This window comes from Procambarus clarkii, chromosome 21 (genome assembly GCF_040958095.1).
Source record: "Procambarus clarkii isolate CNS0578487 chromosome 21, FALCON_Pclarkii_2.0, whole genome shotgun sequence".
Taxonomy (NCBI): Eukaryota; Metazoa; Arthropoda; class Malacostraca; order Decapoda; family Cambaridae; genus Procambarus; species Procambarus clarkii.
This window is the reverse complement of record NC_091170.1, coordinates 36,173,313-36,195,515: the sequence shown is the minus strand read 5'-3', so window position 1 is coordinate 36,195,515 and position 22,203 is coordinate 36,173,313. Positions and strand designations below refer to the sequence as shown.

General features: G+C 39.8%; 1 protein-coding gene across 5 annotated transcripts; it reads left to right on the top strand.

Moving 5' to 3' along the window:
- Nucleotides 1–8,297: 8,297 nt before the first annotated feature.
- Nucleotides 8,298–17,071, top strand: LOC123760605 (oocyte zinc finger protein XlCOF6.1). Of its 5 annotated transcripts, none has more exons than XM_045746310.2 (3): nt 8,298–8,526; nt 11,359–11,465; nt 14,636–17,071. In XM_045746310.2, the coding sequence occupies exon 3, from the start codon at nt 14,685–14,687 to the stop codon at nt 15,579–15,581; it is 897 nt and encodes a 298-aa protein (XP_045602266.1). In that variant the 5' UTR covers nt 8,298–8,526; nt 11,359–11,465; nt 14,636–14,684; the 3' UTR covers nt 15,582–17,071. The 5 variants fall into 5 exon arrangements, with proteins under 5 accessions (XP_045602266.1, XP_045602265.1, XP_069184425.1 ...); XM_045746311.2 differs by lacking the exon at nt 8,298–8,526 and adding an exon at nt 8,661–8,815; XM_045746309.2 differs by lacking the exon at nt 11,359–11,465.
- Nucleotides 17,072–22,203: the final 5,132 nt, after the last annotated feature.

Here is a 22,203-nt window from a genome sequence, read left to right as displayed (position 1 = left end):
ATATATATATATATATATATATATATATATATATATATATATATATATATATATTATATATATATATATATACAGTGGTACCTCGCATAACGATCGCCCCAAAAGACGAACATTTTGGGTAACGAACGGCCCGATCGGCGTCAAATCGTCCCGTATGACGAACGCTGGTTTGAGTAACGTCAACACCACATGGTGGGCCAGGTGGGGTCGCGCTGCTTCTTGCACATTCTTAGACGCCTCCGACGATGCACATAAATTATGTTGTTCTTGTTTAAAGATGCTAATGATGCTGGGATATAAAAGGGTGACTGCTGAGATGTTGCAAAGCATTGACGTTTTTGTAGGAAAAAAGAAATGAAATGTCTGATATACAACAAATGTCAAAAAGGTTCATTCGGTGTTCGGCAGGTAGGCTGCTCCATTATAACAATCTTTCTTTGTTTCAAATGTGTTCCATTTGTTTTGTATTTGTCATTTACGTCTCAATAATGGAGAAGCCTACCTTACATACACTGAATAAACCATTATGACATTTTCCTTTCTTCAAATGTGTTCAATATTTATTTTTCATTTGTCTTATAGCAAAATGTTCGTTCGGTGGTCGGCAGGTAGGCTGCTCCATGTTTCTTACATACAAAAAACGTAAATAATAAAAAAAATGAAGATTTTTGAAAACCAGTACAAATGTCAAAAAGGTTCGTTCGGTCGGCTGCTCCATGTTTCTTAAATAAAAAAAAAAAACGAAAAATAAAAGAACTGTTGAAACAATTTGAAAAATGGACAAATGCCATAAAGGTTCGTTCAGTGTTTGTCGGGTAGGCTGCTCCATTATTGAGACATAAGTGACAAATACAAAACAAATGGAACACATTTGAAACAAAGAAAGATTGTCATAATGGAGCAGCCTACCCAACAAACACTGAACGAACCTTTTGCTATAACGAATATGAGACAAGGGCTGCTGGCTGGGTTAGTACTGTGTGAGCAACCATTTGTGGCACACGTGCCTCTGGCTCTCAAACACCTGTCCCACACGGTGTTGAAAGACTGCGCTCAGTCGGTGCAATTCAGACCCTATTGTTTGAAGAACATAAGGGTCATAACATTGGTGAAGCTAGGCGCAATAAGGGCTTAACACAATGGTCGGATGCCAGTGATACAGCACCTATGAGGATGATACAGCGAGCGTATCCAGGTGCAGCTCTGAGCCCCACCCTGGCCATCTCGAATTTATATAGATGATACATAGATGAATCGTTTTCTGCGTTCAGTGATGATGCATCTGATACAAGTAGCATAGATGAACAGTGTTAGCAGCTTCCATGGTGGTGTTGTTCATTGATATTTTCAAGAATACCTGAATCTCTTCCTGACTGATGGACACTCTTTGAGGCTAGCTGAATCTCTTTCTGACTGATGGACACTCTTTGAGGCTAGCTGAATCTCTTCCTGTGTGGGACCTTACAAAGCGATCTTTTCAAGACTACCTTACAAATTGAGCTTTTCCTATAAACGTTTCAATACTACCATATGCTTTACAAACTTGGCTACATACCACCTACAAGTACTAAAGCCAAGGGTGCACGCGAGTGCGTTATTTGCAAGCACACAGAACGATGAAACAGGAAACGAAAATCTATCTGTAGCTGGTGCAAGGAGAGCAAAGTCGCGCTGTGTACCATGGACTACTTCATTGACTATTACGTACCTCCAAAGTACTGAGTGTGTAATACAGTGTATTATTGTGTAAATAATATGTGAAACTGTACATATTGTAATTTTAGTGAATTTTTACCACGTAATATTGTGACAATAAACATTTATTGTGGACACATTACTGACACATGTATCACAGTTTCATGGAAAATTATGAACATTCTACTGTATACATATTGTAAAGGTCACAAATATGCATCATATACGATAAAAGAAACAAATAAAACCGCATTGGAAATGCATAGAAAAAATATTTGAAATATATTTGTGGCAACACGCGGTGCTTGAATGGCCTGCGCGACCGTGTCTGGGAGCTTCACACACGGGCGACCAGCCCCTGATGACGTCACAGCGCACCTTGTCGACTCCCTCACAGCCAAAGTAAGTGGAATTTGGTAATTATTTTTACATAGACATGTTCAGGGACGGTAATTTATCATTTTGCAAAGAAAAATGATATTTTGGGGAACATTTGATGTCATGCACACTGAGGGAATTTCACAATAAACACAGTGCATCACACTGGTTATATGGGGGACACTCGTTTTGTATGACGTCCGTTTCACATGACGAACATGGAACGGATTAAATTCGTTATGCGAGGTACCACTGTATATATATATTATATATATATATATATATATATATATATATATATATATTATATATATATATATATATTATATATATATATATATATATTATATATATATATATTATATATATATATATATATATATTATATATATATATATATTATATATATATGTTATATATATATATATATATATATATATATATATATATATATATATATATATATATATATATATATATATTATATATATATATATATATTATATATATATATATATTATATATATATATATATTATATATATATATATATATATATATATATATATTATATATATATATATATTATATATATATATATATATTATATATATATATATATATTATATATATATATATATATTATATATATATATATATTATATATATATATATATTATATATGTATATATATTATATATATATATATATATTATATATATATATATATATATATATATATATATATATATATATATATATATATATATATATATATATATATATATAACTGACTCACACCCCAGAAGTGACTCGAACCCATACTCCCAGGAGCAACGCAACTGGTAACTACAGGGCGCCTTAATCCGCTTGACTCACTTAATGTCTCACTATCCCTTTCGGCTCCCCTCCCACCTCTGTGGCAGGGTTGAGCCCCAAGCCCCTAGTGGTGACTACCTCATTACCTGGAGTGGCTCAGTCTCTCATTTTAACAACTCCTTTTAACCCTCACCCCCAATCATACTGTTGGGTGCTCGGCACCGTCACCTCCGCACTCGCACGATTCCTTCCGTTTCTAATAGTCCTTCGTGGTGTAGTGGTAAGACACTCGCCTGGCGTTCCGCGAGCATTATGTCATGGGTTCGTATCCTGGCCGGGGAGGATTTACTGGGCGCAAATCCTTAACTGTAGCCTCTGTTTAACGCAACAGTAAAATGTGTACTTGGATGAAAAAACGATTCTTCGTGGCAGGGGATCGCATTCCAGGGGCCTGCCCGAAACGCTACGCGTACTAGTGGCTGTACAAGAATGTAACAACTCTTGTATATATCTCAAAAAAAAAAAAAAAAAAAAAATAACAAGCTTTGTTTGGCTTTGCTACATGGATAAAGTATTTTGATCTCAGTCATGTTAGTTTTACACGTCCTGATGATTTATTCATCCATAAACACTTAGTTGATTCAGTGGATAGCTTTGTCACTATTAACTACACCCGTACTGATACACGTCATTACAGCCCCTTCTCAGGAAGCGGCTGACTGCTTAGCCTCGTTGTCCTGCATTGGGGAAAACCCTGTTCGAATCACCAAAAAATGCCCGGTTAAATGCCAGCATTGCCGCATTTATTCTCTCGCACCATATTGCAACTGGTGATAGGAAACTGAAAGACTGCCACGAGGATATTAAACATATCCTCGTGGATATGTTCACATGTTCGGATGTCTGCGAAGACCTCCGTTGTTGCTGCTGTCCTCTTTGACCTGGAAAAGGCGTATGACATCACCAGGAGATATTAGATTCTGTCCCAACTTTGTTCTTTTGGCCTTTACTGTAATCTCCCTCTCTTCCTACAAAGCTTCCTCTAGTCATTTAGAGTGAGGCTTGGTACCACTCTCTCTGCCTCTTTTCGGCAATACGAAGGTGTACCCCAAGGTAGTGTTCTGAGCACTACTCTTTTATTTTCCTGATTTATTGTCAATGGTCTATTTTCCCCCCTTCCCTCTGGCATTTTCTCAGCTCTCTATGTTGTTGATCTTGCCCTTTTCTGTCGAAGTGATGTCTCGCCTTTCCTCCAACGGCGGCTTCAACCTGCGATTTAAGCCGTTTCGTCCTGGGGCCATCAATCATGGCTTCAAGTTCTCTTCAACTAAAACTTGTGCTATATGACTTTTACTTGGAAGCAGGTCGTTTCTCGTCCCCCTTAGTCCCTTTATGGTTATGGCTTTTGGGGTTAGTCTCTGACACTCGTTTGTCTTGGTCGCCCTATATCTCTGACCTCCGAGTTGAATGCTCTAAGACCTTACTTAAGGTCTTGTCCCATACTTCTGTGGGAGCTGATAAGCGCACGCTCCTCGTCTTTACATTCCTCTCTCGTGATTATAGTTGTCCTGCTTACTCGTCTGCCTCCAACTCTTCGCCGTCTTGATGCTCTGCACCATATTGGGTTACGCCTCAGCTACTAAAGGCACTACGGGCTCACCATAGCCCGTGCTACTTGGAACTTTTTGTTCCAGGTAGCGAATCTTTAACAACAACAACAACTCAGCTACTACGGGCTCACCATAGCCCGTGCTACATAGAAATTTTTGTTTCGAGTAGCTGAATCTAAAACAACAGCCTCACCTGTGGTGCCTTTCGTTCGACTCCTTGAGGTTATCTTGAGATGATTTGGGGGCTTGGTGTCCTCGCGGCCCGGTCCTCGACCAGGCCTCCTTTTTGTTACACATTCCCAGGAAGCAGCCCCTAGCAGCTGTTTAACTTCCAAATACTTATTTACTGCTAGGTGAACAGGGACATCAGGGTGAAAGAAACTGCCCATTTGTTCCCGCCTCCACCGGGGACCGAACCCGGAACCTCAAGACTACGAATTTGCAGTCTCCGTGGTGTAGTGGTAAGACACTCGCCTGGCGTTCCGCGAGCGCTATGTCATGGGTTCGTATCCTGGCCGGGGAGGATTTACTGGGCGCAATTCCTTAACTGTAGCCTCTGTTTAACGCAACAGTAAAATGTGTACTTGGATGAAAAAACGATTCTTCGCGGCAGGGGATCGTATTCCAGGGACCTGCCCGAAACGCTACGCATACTAGTGGCTGTACAAGAATGTAACAACTCTTGTATATATCTCAAAAAAAAAAAAAAAAAAAAAAAAAAGAATCCGAAGCGCTGTCCACTCAGCTGTCAGGGGCCCCTCTCTCCTACTCTAAGCCTGTATGTTGAAACTGGCAAATCTGTCTACAAGATTCCCGTGATTGCTACTCAGATCAAATAAAATCAAATGTTTATAAAGGTAAAGTACATACATACAAGGGGTGATACAGATTTTGATGAATTTATAGAGAGCTAGTACATCTTCACTACCTTAACCAGTCCCTACAATTAAGAGTAGTGTCCCTACACTCTCGCTTATGTCGTACTTTGACCTTTACCCCTTCCAATCTCTACCTCTTTCTGTACGGTTCTCTTTCGGGTCGTGTTTCGGGCCTTCAAAACATAGGAAGGGTCCCCTAAGTTTTGTAAAAACCATGACCCACGTGACTAAAGCTCGTCTGCAAACGGTGTATACGTAGGCTACTCTGTTGTTTTTCCTGACCACAACCGTATGTGTCACCTGCCTTTAGAGACTAGCATCTTCTCATCAGAACTCTATGCTATTTTGTATGCTCTTCGTCAATTGCTTTCTAGCTGTCAATCTTCCTTTGTTGACTCGCAATAGTTGACTCGCAGTGCCCTCATGGCTCTGAAGTCCTTTAACCCAGTCCATCCTGTGGTAGTCGAAATTCAACATTGGCTGTTTCTTATCTCCAGCAAATTTAAGACAGTGGAGTTTAGTTGGGTTCCCAATCGGTTGTTTTTGTTTTAGATTCAGCTACGCAGAACACAAAGTTCCAAGTAGCAAGGGCTATGGTGAGCCCGTAAGTGGAGGCTCTTTGGAGCCATTATCTGTATCAATGGCTGATAATAGAGATCTGGGGATGGATGTGAGTCTTCAGTCCTGGAGCGCTGGCTGTAACAGTAATGGAGCTAGTGGGGCTTAGTGTAGACCTCTAGGTCTTCAGTTTTTTCTTTGCCTGGGACTGGCTGAGCCGTGCCATCGTTGGAATTTGGTGAGGTGGCCTCCGTAAAGTCTTGTACCGAGTAGTTGTTGTAATTGTGGTGCGGCGGTGGAGCTCCTACTAAGATTTCCTTGTTTGAGGAGTCCTTACATCCGTAGGTGGTGTTTTCGTCTTTCGCCTTGCAGCCTATGATAGATTCAGGTGTCGTGGATTGGTGGTAGACGGTATTTCAAGAGTGTTGGTGGTGATGTTAGCATTTGTAGACAGCACGTCTGCTAGCGCGGCTGCTGAGATGATGATGGTAGGAGTGTTGGGAGCTGGAGAGGGAAATACCTCTGTGTCACCTGGGTCATGGGTAGTTCTGGAGTCTGTGTTGAAATCGACCTCGTGGTCGTCCTGGTGGTAGTCTCCGGAGTGGTAGTGAAGGCAGTGAGACTTGTGCCAGGAGCTATGATGGGGGCCAGGCCATTGGCTATGTATAATGCGTTCAGTTCACTGAAAAAACGGTGGTTGTCTGGTCCGGCAAGCCTCTATGCTAGTCTAATAAGACCAGGGATAATGCCTGCACGTGATGCAGGGGACTGTGAAGGAGCCTGTGGGGGCCTTGGGTCCCCCATTGTGAAGGCTGGGTCGCCTGTTGGGTGGAGCCACTTTTTGGTAAGACCGGAAAGCCTTTTGGTCGGTTGGTGGGAGTTGAGGTGGTAGATTGAACACACTGGTCGCGGAGGTAGAAGGGTTGTTTCTCTTTGCTTCAACCTGGGCCTTGATGCTTTCCTGTTTGCGGGGGCAGCGGTAGGAAATTGCGGAGTGATTGCCATCACAGAGCAATCAGCGATGGGTTGTTGCCTTACATATGGAGTAGTGATGGTCCAGTGCGCACAGGCTGCACTTCTGGACGGGGTGCTGACACTTGTTGGTGGAGTGGGAGAGCTCGTAGCACTTGAAGCACTGCTGGATCTCATGGTATCGTTCCTTTTTTACTTGGTGGGGTTGTAATTGTAAGCCGAAGCAGTAGAAATCTTGTGTGGCAGCCTGGGTGACTTCAGCTATGGTGGTGAAAGCAATCTTCATTGATGATTTGTCGGTGCTGCAGAACTCTAGGTTGAATACACCCAGGTTCAGATTTTCGTCCTCGATATTGTCCATAATATTATGTTGCGGTCGGTCAGCGATCCACTGGCTGATCCTGCTGGTAAAAACAGTTCTTCCGGCTAAGAACTGACGTGGGAAGTGAGGATGTAGGAGGTGCTCCTTGCGAAGTATGGCATCATTGGCCAAGAATTTTTCTAGCACTTCCTCACATGACAAGAAGCGCACGAAATGATAACCTTCCTGGCTAATGTCAGTGGGTGTGATGCCGATAACGTCCTTCAGGACTTTAAGAATATTGCTTCTCCCGAAAGCATGACCGTCAAGGGGGTAGCTCTAACCTTTAGACGTTTGGGTTGCATTGTGTCCATACCCTCAACGGGTAGCAGTGTGAAGACGAGGGTAGAAATAGCCTAAGCTACTCTATACTTTTGAGATGAACTTCCTTTTTCTCAATAAACTTACTTGAAGTTGAACTTGTTGAATGTGAGTAGGTTAGTACGGCAGGCTCTACTTTTAACAAACCCATGTGTCGATTTCACAAGATTGTTCACTGAAAAATGGTGAATGATTCCCTCCCTTAGGATTCTTGATTACCACTTTAGGACACGATTACCACATACAAAATAATCGGGGGAATCGATAGGGTAGATAAAAAGCATTATTTGACACGGGTGATACCTGCACAAAGGAAGGGGGGGGGGGCAGGTGGGAACTGAGCACCCATATTAGCCCCCCTCCCCTCAAAAAAAAATAGAAACTCAACCCCTGCTAACACAAATAGGTGAGTTGACCAGACCACACACTAGAAGTCGAAGGGACGACGACGTTTCGATCCGTCCTGGACCATTCTCAAGTCGACTTGAGAATGGTCCAGGACGGACCGAAACGTCGTCGTCCCTTCAACTTCTAGTGTGTGGTCTGGTCAACATACTTCAGCCACGTTATTGTGACTCATTGCCTGCACAATTAGGTGAGTACGACTAATGCGGTAGCCATATGCCAGCAGCTGTTGGTCGTTCACGAGCAAAGGAGCCGGGTTAGAAAGCCTCTTGGCGTGTCAACACTATATTACGTCATTTGTAACCAAACCACCATCCAGGGAACCTCATTGTTTAAAAATTTAATTCTGACAATAATTTGGAGAGCTGGAGTAGTTGGGATAATAATGTAGTGGAGTTGATGGTAGAGGCGGGAGGCGGTGTGGTTGGCGGCGCCGCCTAGTGGGAGGTCCGGGAGACTTCTTGCGCAGTGTCGCTGTTCATCTCTGCCGGAGTCCGCTCTTTCTTCTCTCTACACCTCTTATTACACCAGTAAGACATTTGTATTTATCTTTCTCACACGGGATAAAACATATATTTTATTGACACCTGACAGCTTTTGCGGTCACTGTAGGATAATAAAAGGTGGCAGTCTTAAGTAAGTTGGGACGGGCCGGAGGCTTTCATAACTGTTACTAAGGGTCATAATGACCATTTTTTACACACATTCTTGGTCAGAGGCGACCGTGCCACCCGTGTGAGGGCGGACACGTCTAGTGTGGTGGTCGTCTGGAGTCATCATCAAGAACACCACTAACACGGGAGTATGGCCTTACCTTATGTAAGCTACTCTAGTACCTCACATAGTCAACAGTACTTGTACATATTATTATTGTTATTATTTGTATAGTTTGTTTTTTATGGTGCAGTACAATATTTTTCTCAAGATATATTTTTGCTGCAAGTCGCTGGATATTATTGTGCTGTCACCTGTGTCTGTCAACATTAAGATATGCATGAATTTGGAATCTGCACATTAAATGGAGTTGGCATGTGCAGATGGGCTGTTATCAACAAAATTGGACTCGGATATTAGAATATATTAATTTTCAGTAAAGCTTTATTTGTAAAAACAAATTTTATGATATAACCTATTCCTAGGCAACAGTGGCTCCTGGATTGTGTTGTCATGCCATCTCGAGTGCTTGTAGCATTTAATTTACCTACTTCATAATGGGGGTCTGGTCACATTTCATACACAAGCATTTTACTTACCATCAGTTTTGTACACAAATAACTTTGTTCACATTAGATTTAATGTATTCACTTAGTTGTACTTGCCTAGTTGTGATTGCGGAGGTTCAGCTTTGGCTCTTTGGTCCCGCCTCTCAACAGTCAATCAACTGGTGTACAGATTCCCGAGCCTCTTGAGCTCTATCATATCTACATTTGAAACTGTGTATGGAGTCAGCCTCCACCACATCACTTCCTAGTGCATTCCATTTACTAACTTCATAAACCCTTATGTATATGTGTGTGCTAGCTTGTGTTTGCTGCTGTTCTCCTCTTCAAAGTCAATTGAATTACCAAGGCAAAACATTTAGAATTTGTTATAATAAAAAGTTAATGATGTCCCACCTGTTTATTCACATTCTTATGTAACACACTATTCAAATAATATTTAAGTGGGGTTCTTTTTAATTATATTTAGCATTCCTGAGAGTTCAGAAAATACTGTATTATAATGTGTAAGAAATTTTCAGATATGTGGAGTGATTATTCAGGTATTATTATAAAATAATTTTGCTTCCTACATTTTTTATGTTAGATAAGTTCATCAATGCTATAACATACCTAGCTAAATGAAATTTGGGATTCAGTTCCTCAGCCCATTTATATGTGCCTCTATACCATTTCCACTGCTCCTTATGGGACAGGTATATATGGGTTGTATAATGAATTAAACTAAAATAACTAATTTTAAAACTAAGAAAAATAATTTAAAAAATAACAACAATTTATTTTTTTATTTTTTATATATACAAGAGTTCTTACATTTTTGTACAGCCACTAGTACGCATAGCGTTTCGGGCAAGTCCTTAATCCTAAGTTCCCCGGAATATGACCCCACCAAATTGTTTAACAACCAGGCACCCATTTTACTGTTGGGGAAACAGAAGCTACAGTTAAAGATTTGCACCAGGATAGGAACCCAGGACAAAGCGCTCTTGAAACGCCAGACGAGTGCCTTAGCACTACGCCACGGAGACTGTAATTAAATAACTCATTCCTACAGTATTCATATTTTACCACCATTATCATCTGGAATACATACCCTACTCTAACAACTCACACATTGGTCTGACATGCATGTTCTAAATACAGTACAGTATTATACAGTAGTATATGATAATTAAGCAAGCAATAAAGTGCTTACTGCATGGTAGTCTGTTTTACCACTAATTAAGGGAAACATTAATGGTACTTTTTTTCTCATGTTCCCCTAAGTGGAGAACGGCATGGATTCCTAATAGTTGAGTGAATGGTTTTCTGACCACTTTAATGGTGCCATAAATATGGCATCCCTAGGGGAAGGTGTAGTTTGCTGTCTGGTAAACCTGAGTGTACCTAGGTGGCCATTATCTCTAGTGGCCTTGACAGGAACAGGAAGCCAGCAGCTTGTCAAAGTTCTTCTCATTGTTCCTGAGGATTTTTTTCCAACTGGATTTTGAATTGAAAGGCTTGGCATTTACAACTTTGGCAGGCAGGTGAAAAAGCATCTACTGTTTTCTATCCTACGTTGTAGCTTGCTGAGCTTGAAGCTGTTGCCACTTGAATATGTTCCATTTGACCTTTTTAAAGAAGTGGCTGGGAAATATCCTCCAACTTGTTCACTATTTTAAGTCGCAATGAGATATCCGTCATCCTGATTTCCAGTGTGTTGAGGGGTAGGGAGATCTTGATATAAGCCTAACATTTATGAATACACACTGGCTGCTTGTCCCTGAAACTATGAATTATTATTATCCTTTTCTTCATAAGTCTGCCACATGGTAATGTTGATTTGATGGTTATGATGTGCATTGTTATGCCTAACATGCAAGGTCTTGCATTTTCAATATTAAAAAGCCTCAGTATCATTTTAGATTCTTATTTAAACCATAGATCATATTGCTATCTGCAAATTTGATAATGTGGCTTGTAATATTCTCATCTGTCATTGATGTATTTGACAAAAAGGGTTGTGCCCAGGATGAAACCTTGTACTGTAGCACTCCACTCATCACTTTTATACCAGTCAGAATCATTTCCATTTAGGACAACCCTTTGCTTTTGTACTGCGAATGATTTAACTACAAACTTAAGTTGTCTAACCTCTCTTAGGTACCCTGACTGGTTGGACAATACATACACACAATGTGGCAACTACATATATATTTGATGTAAATGGTTCCAGAAGTGGTTGTATGGAAGGACAGCATTGTCACAAGGTGAGCTTAAGATGAGGCTGTTGAGTGCTGATAGTGGCAGAGATAGTGAGGGCTGGTGACTGTAACAAAGTCCATCTGCTGGGATGGCTAGATGGAGAGAAGGGAAGGGAACTATAAGGAGAAAATGCCAGGCTGTTACGACTATATAGCACTGGGAAGGGATCAGGATAAGGATTTGGGATGGGACTGGGGGAAGGAATGGTGCCCAACCACTTTGACAGTTGGGGATTGAAAGCCGATATGCATGAAGCAAGACAGTCGCTCTACCATTCGGTTCAAGTGATTGGCAAGGCTAGGTGGAGGACGATCGGAGGTGGTGGTAGTTCTTCTTGATGAGTTGAGAATGATCACACTGCTGTGGTCAGGCACCCTTATACTCATATGCCTGACTTCAGTTTGAACCAATGCTGTTTGTCGATTGGTTTACAGGAAACTTCTTGATTATACTCGTTCAGTTTGATAGCATCAATTTTTGTGTTACGTCTTTCATTTTGGTATCAAATTGTTCGCAATCTAAAGGCGTGCATTTTTAAACTAGTCCCATAATAATAGCACAATAAATAGAATTTTAAGATATTTTAAAATTTGCACCAAAAAGTATTTATAATCTTTCCAGTGTTCTGACGTCAATTTTCATGTTACATCTTTCATTTTGGTATCAAATTGTGTGCAATCTAAAGACGCTCATTTTAAAATCACTCCCAGATTGATCGGATAAAATTAAAATTTTTAACAAACATTTTTAAAATGTTGGATGCTGCTCGTGTCCACTGCTCGGACTCAAAAGAAAAATTGTAGACTCCAGGGGCGTTCGAAGAGTGTGAAAGTGTCAAGCTCATTCCCATCCGGTCAAGGACCAGTACAAGTTCGTGAACCAGTTAACACTTAAACTGCTCAATACATACATATACGATAGGAGTAACTTTCCCGAAACCTCGCAATACATACATATACGATTGAGGGTCTAGTGCACGATTTTAAATACCCCGCAAGGGATAGGGGCAGCAATAGTCCAGCCAAGGCCGATAGCAAACAAACGCGTTCTTGAAAAAAATCAAGGTAACATTTCCGGGTGCGAGAGCCTCGGTTCTGAGTGAGCCACCAAGGATGGCGGAAGCAGCATGAGCACATAGCACTGCTGTTCAGCTTGTGACCACATAGCACTGCTGTTCAGCTTGTGACCACAGCATCACCTAAAAATGTCAATATATATGTACTTGCTATTATTTAGCGATGATAGTACAGTGGCGCCTCGATTAACGAGTTTAATCCATTCCGGCACCAAGCTTGCCATGTGGAAAACTCGTCTTGTGGAACAACAACAAAACTGTTGTCGGAGTTGTCCGAGAACCAGCTGGGAATGCTCGTTAATTGAGGGAAAGCTTGTCAGTCGAGACATGTTTTCTGCGAGTGGCTTGCTTGTTACTCGAAATGCTCGTAACTGGTGCTGCTCATCACTCGAGGTTGCACTGTATTAAAGGAGACCCCTGACAGTGATTAAAATGACCAGGATTCTGATAATAGCAAGATTGTGGTGATATTTAGTGCTGTGCTCTGTGGTGGGAGGAGTAATGCTGAGGGAGGAAGGTGGTGTAGTCTTCTGACTGTGTGTGGCCACCTTTTATTGACTGGATTTACCATACAAGCTTAGTGGTTTGCTTTGGTGAACACAAATTTTTCTTTCACATTTCTTTTTGGAAAAATTTCATGCATTGATAAGTTTTCTTAACTTCCAACTTAAAGCTTGTTTAACTCTTTGGTTGCCAGACATGTAGGTCTACAATTGATTTGTGACCTCCTGAGATCCAAGTTGATTTGTTAGTCATTCCTCGTGACCTTCATTCACTTGCATTCAAGCCTAAGCAAGAAAATAAATACCATATTCAGGTATACTGTATGTCGTCTTACATTTTACCCACAAATAATATAATTTAATAAAGTACAGTACCATAAAAATTTATAAAGATAATTACTGTAATCCGTATTTTAGTTTAATTACTGTATAATACAGTAGTGGATTTTGATTACAGTAAACATCGCTCGAAACAAACTTTTAACAAATATTTAACAAATATAACAAACTAAAACAAAATATTTTAGAATGAGAACATAATTTTTGCTATCATTTTATAAGAGTTAGTACAAGAAGGTTCTGTCTAAAATAATACTGTATATTATACTTGTGTAAATTATAAAGCAATTTATAATAAATCTATAAAAATACTGTAACTGCAGTGCTCAGCAAAACACACTGGAAAGGCAGTCACTGCTATTGCCAGCTGGTGCACTGGTATCTCTTACGATAATTTTTTTCAAAAATACAGTAGTGAATTTTACTTTGTATTTTGTATATAGCAAACACTGCAAGCCTAAAAAAAATTACATAGATTATTGCAAATGGGATTTGTGAGCTATTCAAAAGAAAATAATTATGCTTAAGGGTTGAAGTGTGCCTTCCATCTTTTGTGAATGCTAGTGTCACGTTTTCAACTCTTGTCAATGCTTTTACCTCCCCAGTCAGCACTGATTATTACTTTTGAACAAAATATCCAAGAGTGCTTAGTGATAAACTTAATATCCTAACCTTTTAAACAGAAGTACACATGAAAGATTAATGTTTGCTTTAAAATGTTTCGAAATTTTGCCCGTAATTAGAGATCCTGATTTTTTTTATGTATATTTACAGTTCACTGTTGTCAGGTTCTTATCACAGTTGCTTTATTCTAGCCTTTTAATTATATCTAAATTGTTTTGAAAATAGTGTTGTACAGTGTGTATGTGTAAACCTTTTTATTGTGTGACATGAGGTTTAAAATGTGCTAGTACTGTTGAACTGGGAAGAACCTAGCAAAATTGAGACAATGATCAAGCAGTGTGATTCCTCTTTATCAGTCATTAATTAAACATAGTTTTAATAAATGTGAAAGATCATATATTCAGCTCTACTAAGGCATTAAAACATACTCATATGTATACACATGTTTTCTATATTGTATAAGTATGTTGCCATAATTACAGTACAATACTTTATTATAATTTAATTACTGTACCTAAATATTCATAACTTTACAGATATAGTACTGTAATAGCACAAATATTTTATTAGCAAATATTTCTGTGTTTATTTACTGTCACTTTGTTTGCAAATTATTTCTAGATTATGCTTACAGGAAACACCATAGAACATCTCCTGGGTATTTCTCGCAGACATAATACACCATGGAGCCACCTGAATACCAAGAACAGCCTCAAACAACTGAGAAGCCATACGAATGCTTAGTTTGTGGAAAGACTTTTAACAAGAATAGTGATCTGAAAAGGCACACAATGATTCATACTGGAGAACGACCCTTTGTCTGTGAAATATGTGGAGTAGGTTTCATAGAAAAAGTGAAACTGACTGTCCACATGAGACATCATACAGGGGAAAGACCATTTGAATGTAAGGAATGTGATAAAAGCTTTATAAAGAAAAGTGATCTGAAGAATCACACAAAAACACATTTTGGAATAAAAAATTGTATCTGCACTGTATGTGGTAAGGGATTTCTTAAAAAAAGTGACTTAAAGAGGCACACCAGGCTTCACACAGGAGATAGACCGTTTGCTTGTGTAATTTGTAGTGCATGCTTTATAGAGAGTGGGAAACTGAAGAAACATTTAATGGTTCACACGGGTGAGAAGCCAGTTGCATGTGATGAATGTGGTAAGAGGTTTGCCCAAAACTCAGATCTTCGTAGACATATAAGGGTCCATACAGGAGAGAGACCATATGTGTGTGAAGTATGCAATCAGAACTTCAGTCAAAGGCACATATATAAAGACCACATGAAACATCACACTGCATCAGTGGAAGCGCCAGTAAAATCAACTCAAGAAGGAATTGGCAGCCAAAGTATAGCCATATCTCCAACAGTAAATATGATTTTTAGCCCACCAGATAGTACTCAACCAGATCAAGCCATATTTACAATTAGACAAAATTATACATTGGAAAATAACAAAGTTATGGAAGAAGTTACAGATTCTTCTAAATTTTTGCAAGTGAATGTTAATGTTAAAGATGAAATCATTTTCACTAATGATGATAATATGGTGTGTCAAAAAGATGTTTAATTTAAAGGTTTGCCATGCTGTGATTTTATTTTTATTCTAAATTTTGTTTAGACTTGAGTAGATTGTGAGTATGTATGTACAGTACTGTATGTGTGCATGAATCAAAGAAAACAATACATCATAAACAATAGTGTGTTGTATAATAATGAATAACCATAAGTTAAATGGATCGTTAAGAGTGCTTTTGCATGTACAGTACGTACTGTATTTAACAATGCATCCTTGGAAGCAGTGACTTTAATTTTCGAAATGGATATTTGTCATATACATTGTACATTTTTGTGATGAACCCTTGCACGTGAGCACACAACTTACTACATACTCAACTTCCACGTTGGTGGAAAAAAAAAAACTTCAGTCCAACATAATACATTATGAAGTCACAGTTACCAGACAATATAAAATGATGATAATTAATATCTAATAAGAATTAATATATTTGCTCAAGTATGTTGCCTACACCATGAATTAGATTTTTCAAAATTTATCTAACGAATATGGCATACCTGTATTAGTATCTTAGTAGCTGGAGAGTCTTGAACACTTATTCCACTGAAGTGAATAGAGGGTTGTTGCTTATTTTATAACCAGTTTTGGCAAAGTCAAGGCATCATGTGTCACCTTTATTGTCATGCCTAGAAATGTTCAGTGTCATTTCATGTCATTGAATAAGCAAACTCTTTACACAGGAAGATATCACTTCACTGTTAAACAATATGCTTAGAATATATTGTAATTACAATTTTTCTTTATCGATTTGCACAAATATGGCTGGTTATGAACCATCCATTGATATATATAGATTTAACCATGATAAATGTGTGTTTGACACTGCTGACATTTTCTCTTTCTTGGGAATTTAACAGATCATGTTAATTTGCAAGATATTTCATGTTAATCACTCAACTACCACCTACTTGGTTGCATTTGTATTTAGCTATTTCCAATTTAGGTTGTTGAATTTTTGTCACCCTTCTTGGAATAGTATGTATGATATATTGCAATTAGGTGGATATTATGTATACGTTATAGTATATTGATTACTTAAAAGAATTGGATTACAATCTAATTTTAAAATTATACAGTATATTTTTTCTTAAATTATGTGTACATTGTGCCCAATTATATATGTATAGTACTAGTATCTTTGTTCCTTGCAGGCATTATTTTTAAACCTGGTTACCCTTGGACTGATTTTTTAAATGTATTACAAAGTATATAATGTACCCACTACATGTCAAGTAGAATTTGTAGAATCTTTTAATTCACATATACATAAATATTCCAGATAAAGATTTTGCCATGGTGAATTGCCCTTGTGCTGGCTAGCTAATCACTGTACCAGAGTTAACAAGAATTTTGTTGACTATATACAGTAAAATATTTTTACTTTTTTAATAATCATTTCTTTATAAATCATTACAATATTATAATATTTTATATAGCTTTTATAACTTTTGTGAGTACAATACATGTATATTCAAAGATTCCTCTTATTGATAATTATTTCTCCATGGAAAACATTGAATATATGTCTAATGCACAACTTTGGCATCGGTAAATGCTGTGAGATATCATCGAAGATATTTACAATATTTTAAGTATGAAATCTCTCCTCTGTTCTATATTTAAATGGAGTTGATAATGCAAAAAATCCACAACATACCTAGCTTCCAGCCACCCAATGCATTCTGTAATACAGCAGATACATTTTTAGTTTGTATTCCTGGTACAGTACTTATAATTATTGCAGTCCAAAGCACTGTTTAATACTGTACTTAACATATTTATAATAACTTGTATTATAAATATAACTATTATAATATAATAACTTTATTATTTCAAGATAAATAATATTTGATATTTTATTCAGTATAACCTGTCATACACAAATGTTTCATATGCAAAGTTATTCAGTATATGTATGGGGAAATTTTATTAATTTTCCTGTTTGATATAATGACCGCTTTTATTTGACCGAAACAAGCATGCTGAAGCTGGTGTTTCATTAGTGAAACCCAGGATTAATGTGTTATCCTGTCCAATGATGTAACAAGAGAACAGGATAACAGAAGATCATTCTAACTAGAACAGGGTTTGGATGCGGTGACACCCAGTCTATTGGTAGGTACGGTAATGAGAAATCACACCTCCGATGAGTGCTAACAGCAACGGCCAGATCGGGTCCGTAGATAACTACATTTTCAGATACGTTGTGGCTTTACTAATTTTCATGAGATAATGTCAGGATCAAAGGATACCACGGGACCTCACCATTGAGGATTGGAGTAGGACTTAGTGTGTGTTGCACATGCCCACGAGGGTTGAACATCGGAGCATGAGGCAGGCAGAGTGGAGTTAGCTGTGGAATAAGTATGGATCTCTTGTTCCTGTCACTTACATAATCAATTCTCTTGTCTCAGGTAGGGAAAAATAGTTAGGCTGTGGTGTTTTAAGTAATTCAATAAACTGTTGTGTTTAAACTTCGACTCCTTTGGAGTAGGACAATAATACTCATGCCTGCCAAACGTACATGTGGACTACGCTTCAGAAGTTTAAGCAAGTCCCTTGTCCCATTGACTAGTGGCATTAATTGTCAGTTACCCCTCCCCAAGTGAGTCAAGGTAGTTAATGATTATTTAAGTGTCCAGAGCTTACTATTCCATTCATTCTCCCTCTGCTTAGTTAACTAAGTGGTTAGGAGTTATTTGAGCTAAGAGGGTCACATCTTTGTCCCAAAGTGTTCCTGTACCGTGGACACAGGCAGTATGATATCAAGATCTCTCTTTCCTTTCTCACTCATGTTTCTCTGAATCTGGAAATTAATATAAAAACTAATTAATGAAATTAGTGGTGGCAGTATTAAGGTTATATAACTGAAATAGTAAGTAGGGTTATACAGTATTAGCTGTAGGAGCCACATCTATCGCACTAACTTTCTCTCTCCCCCTCTCACTAAAGCCCTCTTTCCCTTCCTCCCTCCCTCCCTCTCACTAAAGCCCTCTTTCCCTCCCTCCCTCTCACTAAAGTCCTCTTTCCCTCCCTGCCTCCCTCCCTCCCTCTCACTAAAGTCCTCTTTCTCTCCGTCCCTCCCTCCCTCTCACTAAAGCCCTCTTTCCCTCCCTCTCACACCCTCCCTGCTCTGGCCATTTTTCTCCCTTCCCCCCTTCCCTCTATCCTCACAGTTCACCCCATCTCATTCTCTCCCATTCTAAATTCCCTCTCTCCATCCTTCACTAAATCTTCACCCCCATCCTTCCACTGTCTGCCAGTTTCTTATTCTATCTCTGCTCCGTTACTTATCTCACCTTCCCTTCCTTCCTGTAGCTCATTACATATGACAGTTTAATATAGCAACAGAATAATTAAGTTATGTTTCTGACAGTTTAAGTAAGCTTAATGAAACTTAGTTCAAAATAATCTAAGTGATTTTAGTATAAGAAAATCAACTGGAGCTCTTAGGTGATTCAAACCCGTGACCAACGGACTGCCATCCACAACCTCTACCACATTCAACCTGGGATTCTACTGACTCGACAGGAAGTCTGGAGGCCTCATGTGAAGCCTTTCCAAGTTTTACTTATAACTTCCAGGCACTTGGGAATGGCTTTATGAAAGGTCTCCAGACTTCCTGTCGATTCGGTAGAATCCCAGGTTGAATAACTTTTAATGGCTCAGGGTGGTACAGTGGTAAAGGTTGTGGCTGACAGTCTGTTGGTCGTGGGCTTGAGTCACCTAAGAACTCCGGTTGATTTTCTCATTGATATATACTGTATCACGTTTGTGGGATTTCTGTGTAACAAAAAAAAAAGCATTTTAATTTGCTGAAGATGTCTACTTATTTAGTACAGTTTTTAGTTATAACGATTCAATAAATGTTTCCAGTAGTTATATGAAGATGTATTTAAATAGGTAAATAAAGATCTGAATAAATACATTTGAAATAATACATAAGTGATCAGAAGAAGATCAGAAGAAAATAGAGGGAGGCACCATGTAATGCACCACCGCCACATTGTTACTGGGTGTCTTCATCCTAAATGATCATCTCATTAAGTTTACTAATGATTAATGCAGTGTTTAATAAGGATTCAGGAATTTGTAAATAATAATACATATGATGACAAAAATATGTAAATACTGTAGCCTTATCTATAGCATACAGTATATACTTGGGAATGGAAATGGAATAGGTAATATGCAACTCGGTATTATTTCACTATAAAATTGATTGATGCCATAAAATACTATTTCATTGGGAAAACTAATAAGTAATATAATTAAGTTAAATTAATATGTTTTTGAACATGTAAATTATGAAGTCGTCATCTATATTTTATTGTACAGTACAATAGACATTTTCGTGTCTAGTAAATTTGTACAGCTTTCAATACATAATGTAAACTATCAAAATAACACTACTTTTTAGGGTAGCGTTAAAAGCATTTGGATATGACAAGTTTTACAGTACTCATCAAAAGTATACAGCACCCTGCTCCTCCCCCCACAACAAATAATACTAGATATAAGGAGACTTAAAGTACCCGGTAAATAGTATATTATAATTACCTTTTAATACTTGGTTGGGTGGCCTTTTCTTCATGACTTGGGGATGTCGTGGTAGGTGTTCTAGTGAGATGTTTGCACAGGACTGACTGATGGCCTCCTTGAGCTTAGGTATGGAGCTGACATCTTTGTCATCCAGATCCCTCTTAATCATGTGTCAGATGTTCTCAATTGGGTTTAGATATAGGATGCTACCTGGCCAATCTTTTATTAAGGGTACCATGCAGTCATTAAGCCATTTGATGACAGATTTGGCAGGGTGAGCAGGTGCACCATCCTGTTGGAAGATGCTGGTATGTGGCTAGTACAGTATAACCCAACTCATGAATGTGGTGAGATATGGCACACACAGACTGCACCAAACACTTTAGGGAAGTTTTCTTTCATTATCCTTCCTTGGTGTCACTTTGATGTGGTGAAGGGCTCACGTACACCTCCCTGGGACCGGTGAGGGTTGCCTTTGCCCCCTCTCCTGCCCCTCTTTGGGTGGTGTACATGCAGAAGGGCACCACGTAGGGTCCTTGTGTGCCATCGGACCGCCCGCTGGAGGGGTCACTCGTGAGGGGGGCCCCTCTCTGTCCTGTGTGTGGGAACGAAGGTGCACTTCTCCCCAGACTCGCTGCTTCAATTGCGGTGAGGCCCACCCTACCTTCTCCCGCGCGTGTATACAGTACATTACAAATTTGAGACAGCCGTCCTCAACTTGAAGCACCGGGAACGTTTGTCTTTTCCTGAGGTGAAGTGCCAAGTTCGCCGTCTCCCCTCTTTTCGCTGGTGTGTCTTATGCTCGTGTGTTGCGTTCTTCCTCTCCTCATCTTTCCTACCTTCCTCCACAACCGTTTCCAGGCCTTAGACCCGGACACGCCCACCACCTCCTCCCCTGTTCCTTTACGTTCTGTCCCAAAGGGTCCTACTCCTGCTTCTCTGTCTGGGGTTTTCCTTCTTTCTACCCAGTCTGTCATGTCTCCTGTGTCTTCTTTCTCATCTCCCTCTGATCTTCCTTCCCATTCTCCTCCGTCTCTTAGCTCTCCATGCCATCTGTCTGTACGGGCTGATGTCCATCACTCTCCCGGCGATCGTGTTGTTCGCTCTCATTCTTCTTCTCCTGTTGAGACGCTCGAGTCTGTTGCCCAGTACGTTGCTGCTGGAACACCTGTCTCTTTGAGTCAGAAGCGAAAGCCTGGCTCATCTCCTTCCTCCTCCCTGGTGGGTAAGAAGGCTTCTCTTTCTTCCTCCCCCACCTTTGACTATCGCTCCATCCCCCTCCCGTTTCGGTGGTCGAGTCTCCTGATCCTGCTATGGAGGTTTTTTTGGGCCCCGCTTCCCTCTCGGTTGCTGCCCTTGCTGAAGTGCGCTCCCTGGTTTTTGCCCCTCCTCCTCCTGCTGTCCTTGACCGCCCCTCTCGGTTGTCTCCTCCTCCAGACCCTGCTCGTCCGCCTCTGGTCTGCCCTCCCGCTCCCTTCCCTCGATCCTTCCTCATTTTACCCATGCCTGACTTTGCTGACCCTGATCCTGACCCTGAGCTTCTTTAACGTGCAGTGTTCCTTTTTAACCTTTGTTGCTTCATTTTTCTGTTGCTGTCCTTTATCTTTTTATCGATGTCTATTCTTCAATAGAATATTCGTGGATATGACGCCAATTTCCATGAACTCCAAATTCTGATTTCACAGTTTTCCCCCCTTTGTGTCTGTCTCCAGGAGCCGATGCTTGGTGCTTGTCCTGGTCCCTTTCGTGGCTATTCATTTCTCTCTCTCCCCCCCCCCCCCCCCCCCAGGGCTTTTAACTCTTCTGCTCTCTTGATTCGTTCTGATGTTCCCCTCATCCCCCTAATTTCTCCGTCGCTTCTCCAATGTTTCTACTGCACATGTCTGTGCGTAAATGGTACACGGTTTGTTCCCTTTATCACCCCCCAAATGTCCTGTTTCCTCTTCCCAATCTTAAACACCTACTGGACTCCTTGCCAGAACCTGTGCTGCTGCTGGGTAATTTCAATTGTTGACATACCTTCTGGGGTGATGTTCTGACAAACACCCGGGGTCGCCTTCTCGAACCGTTC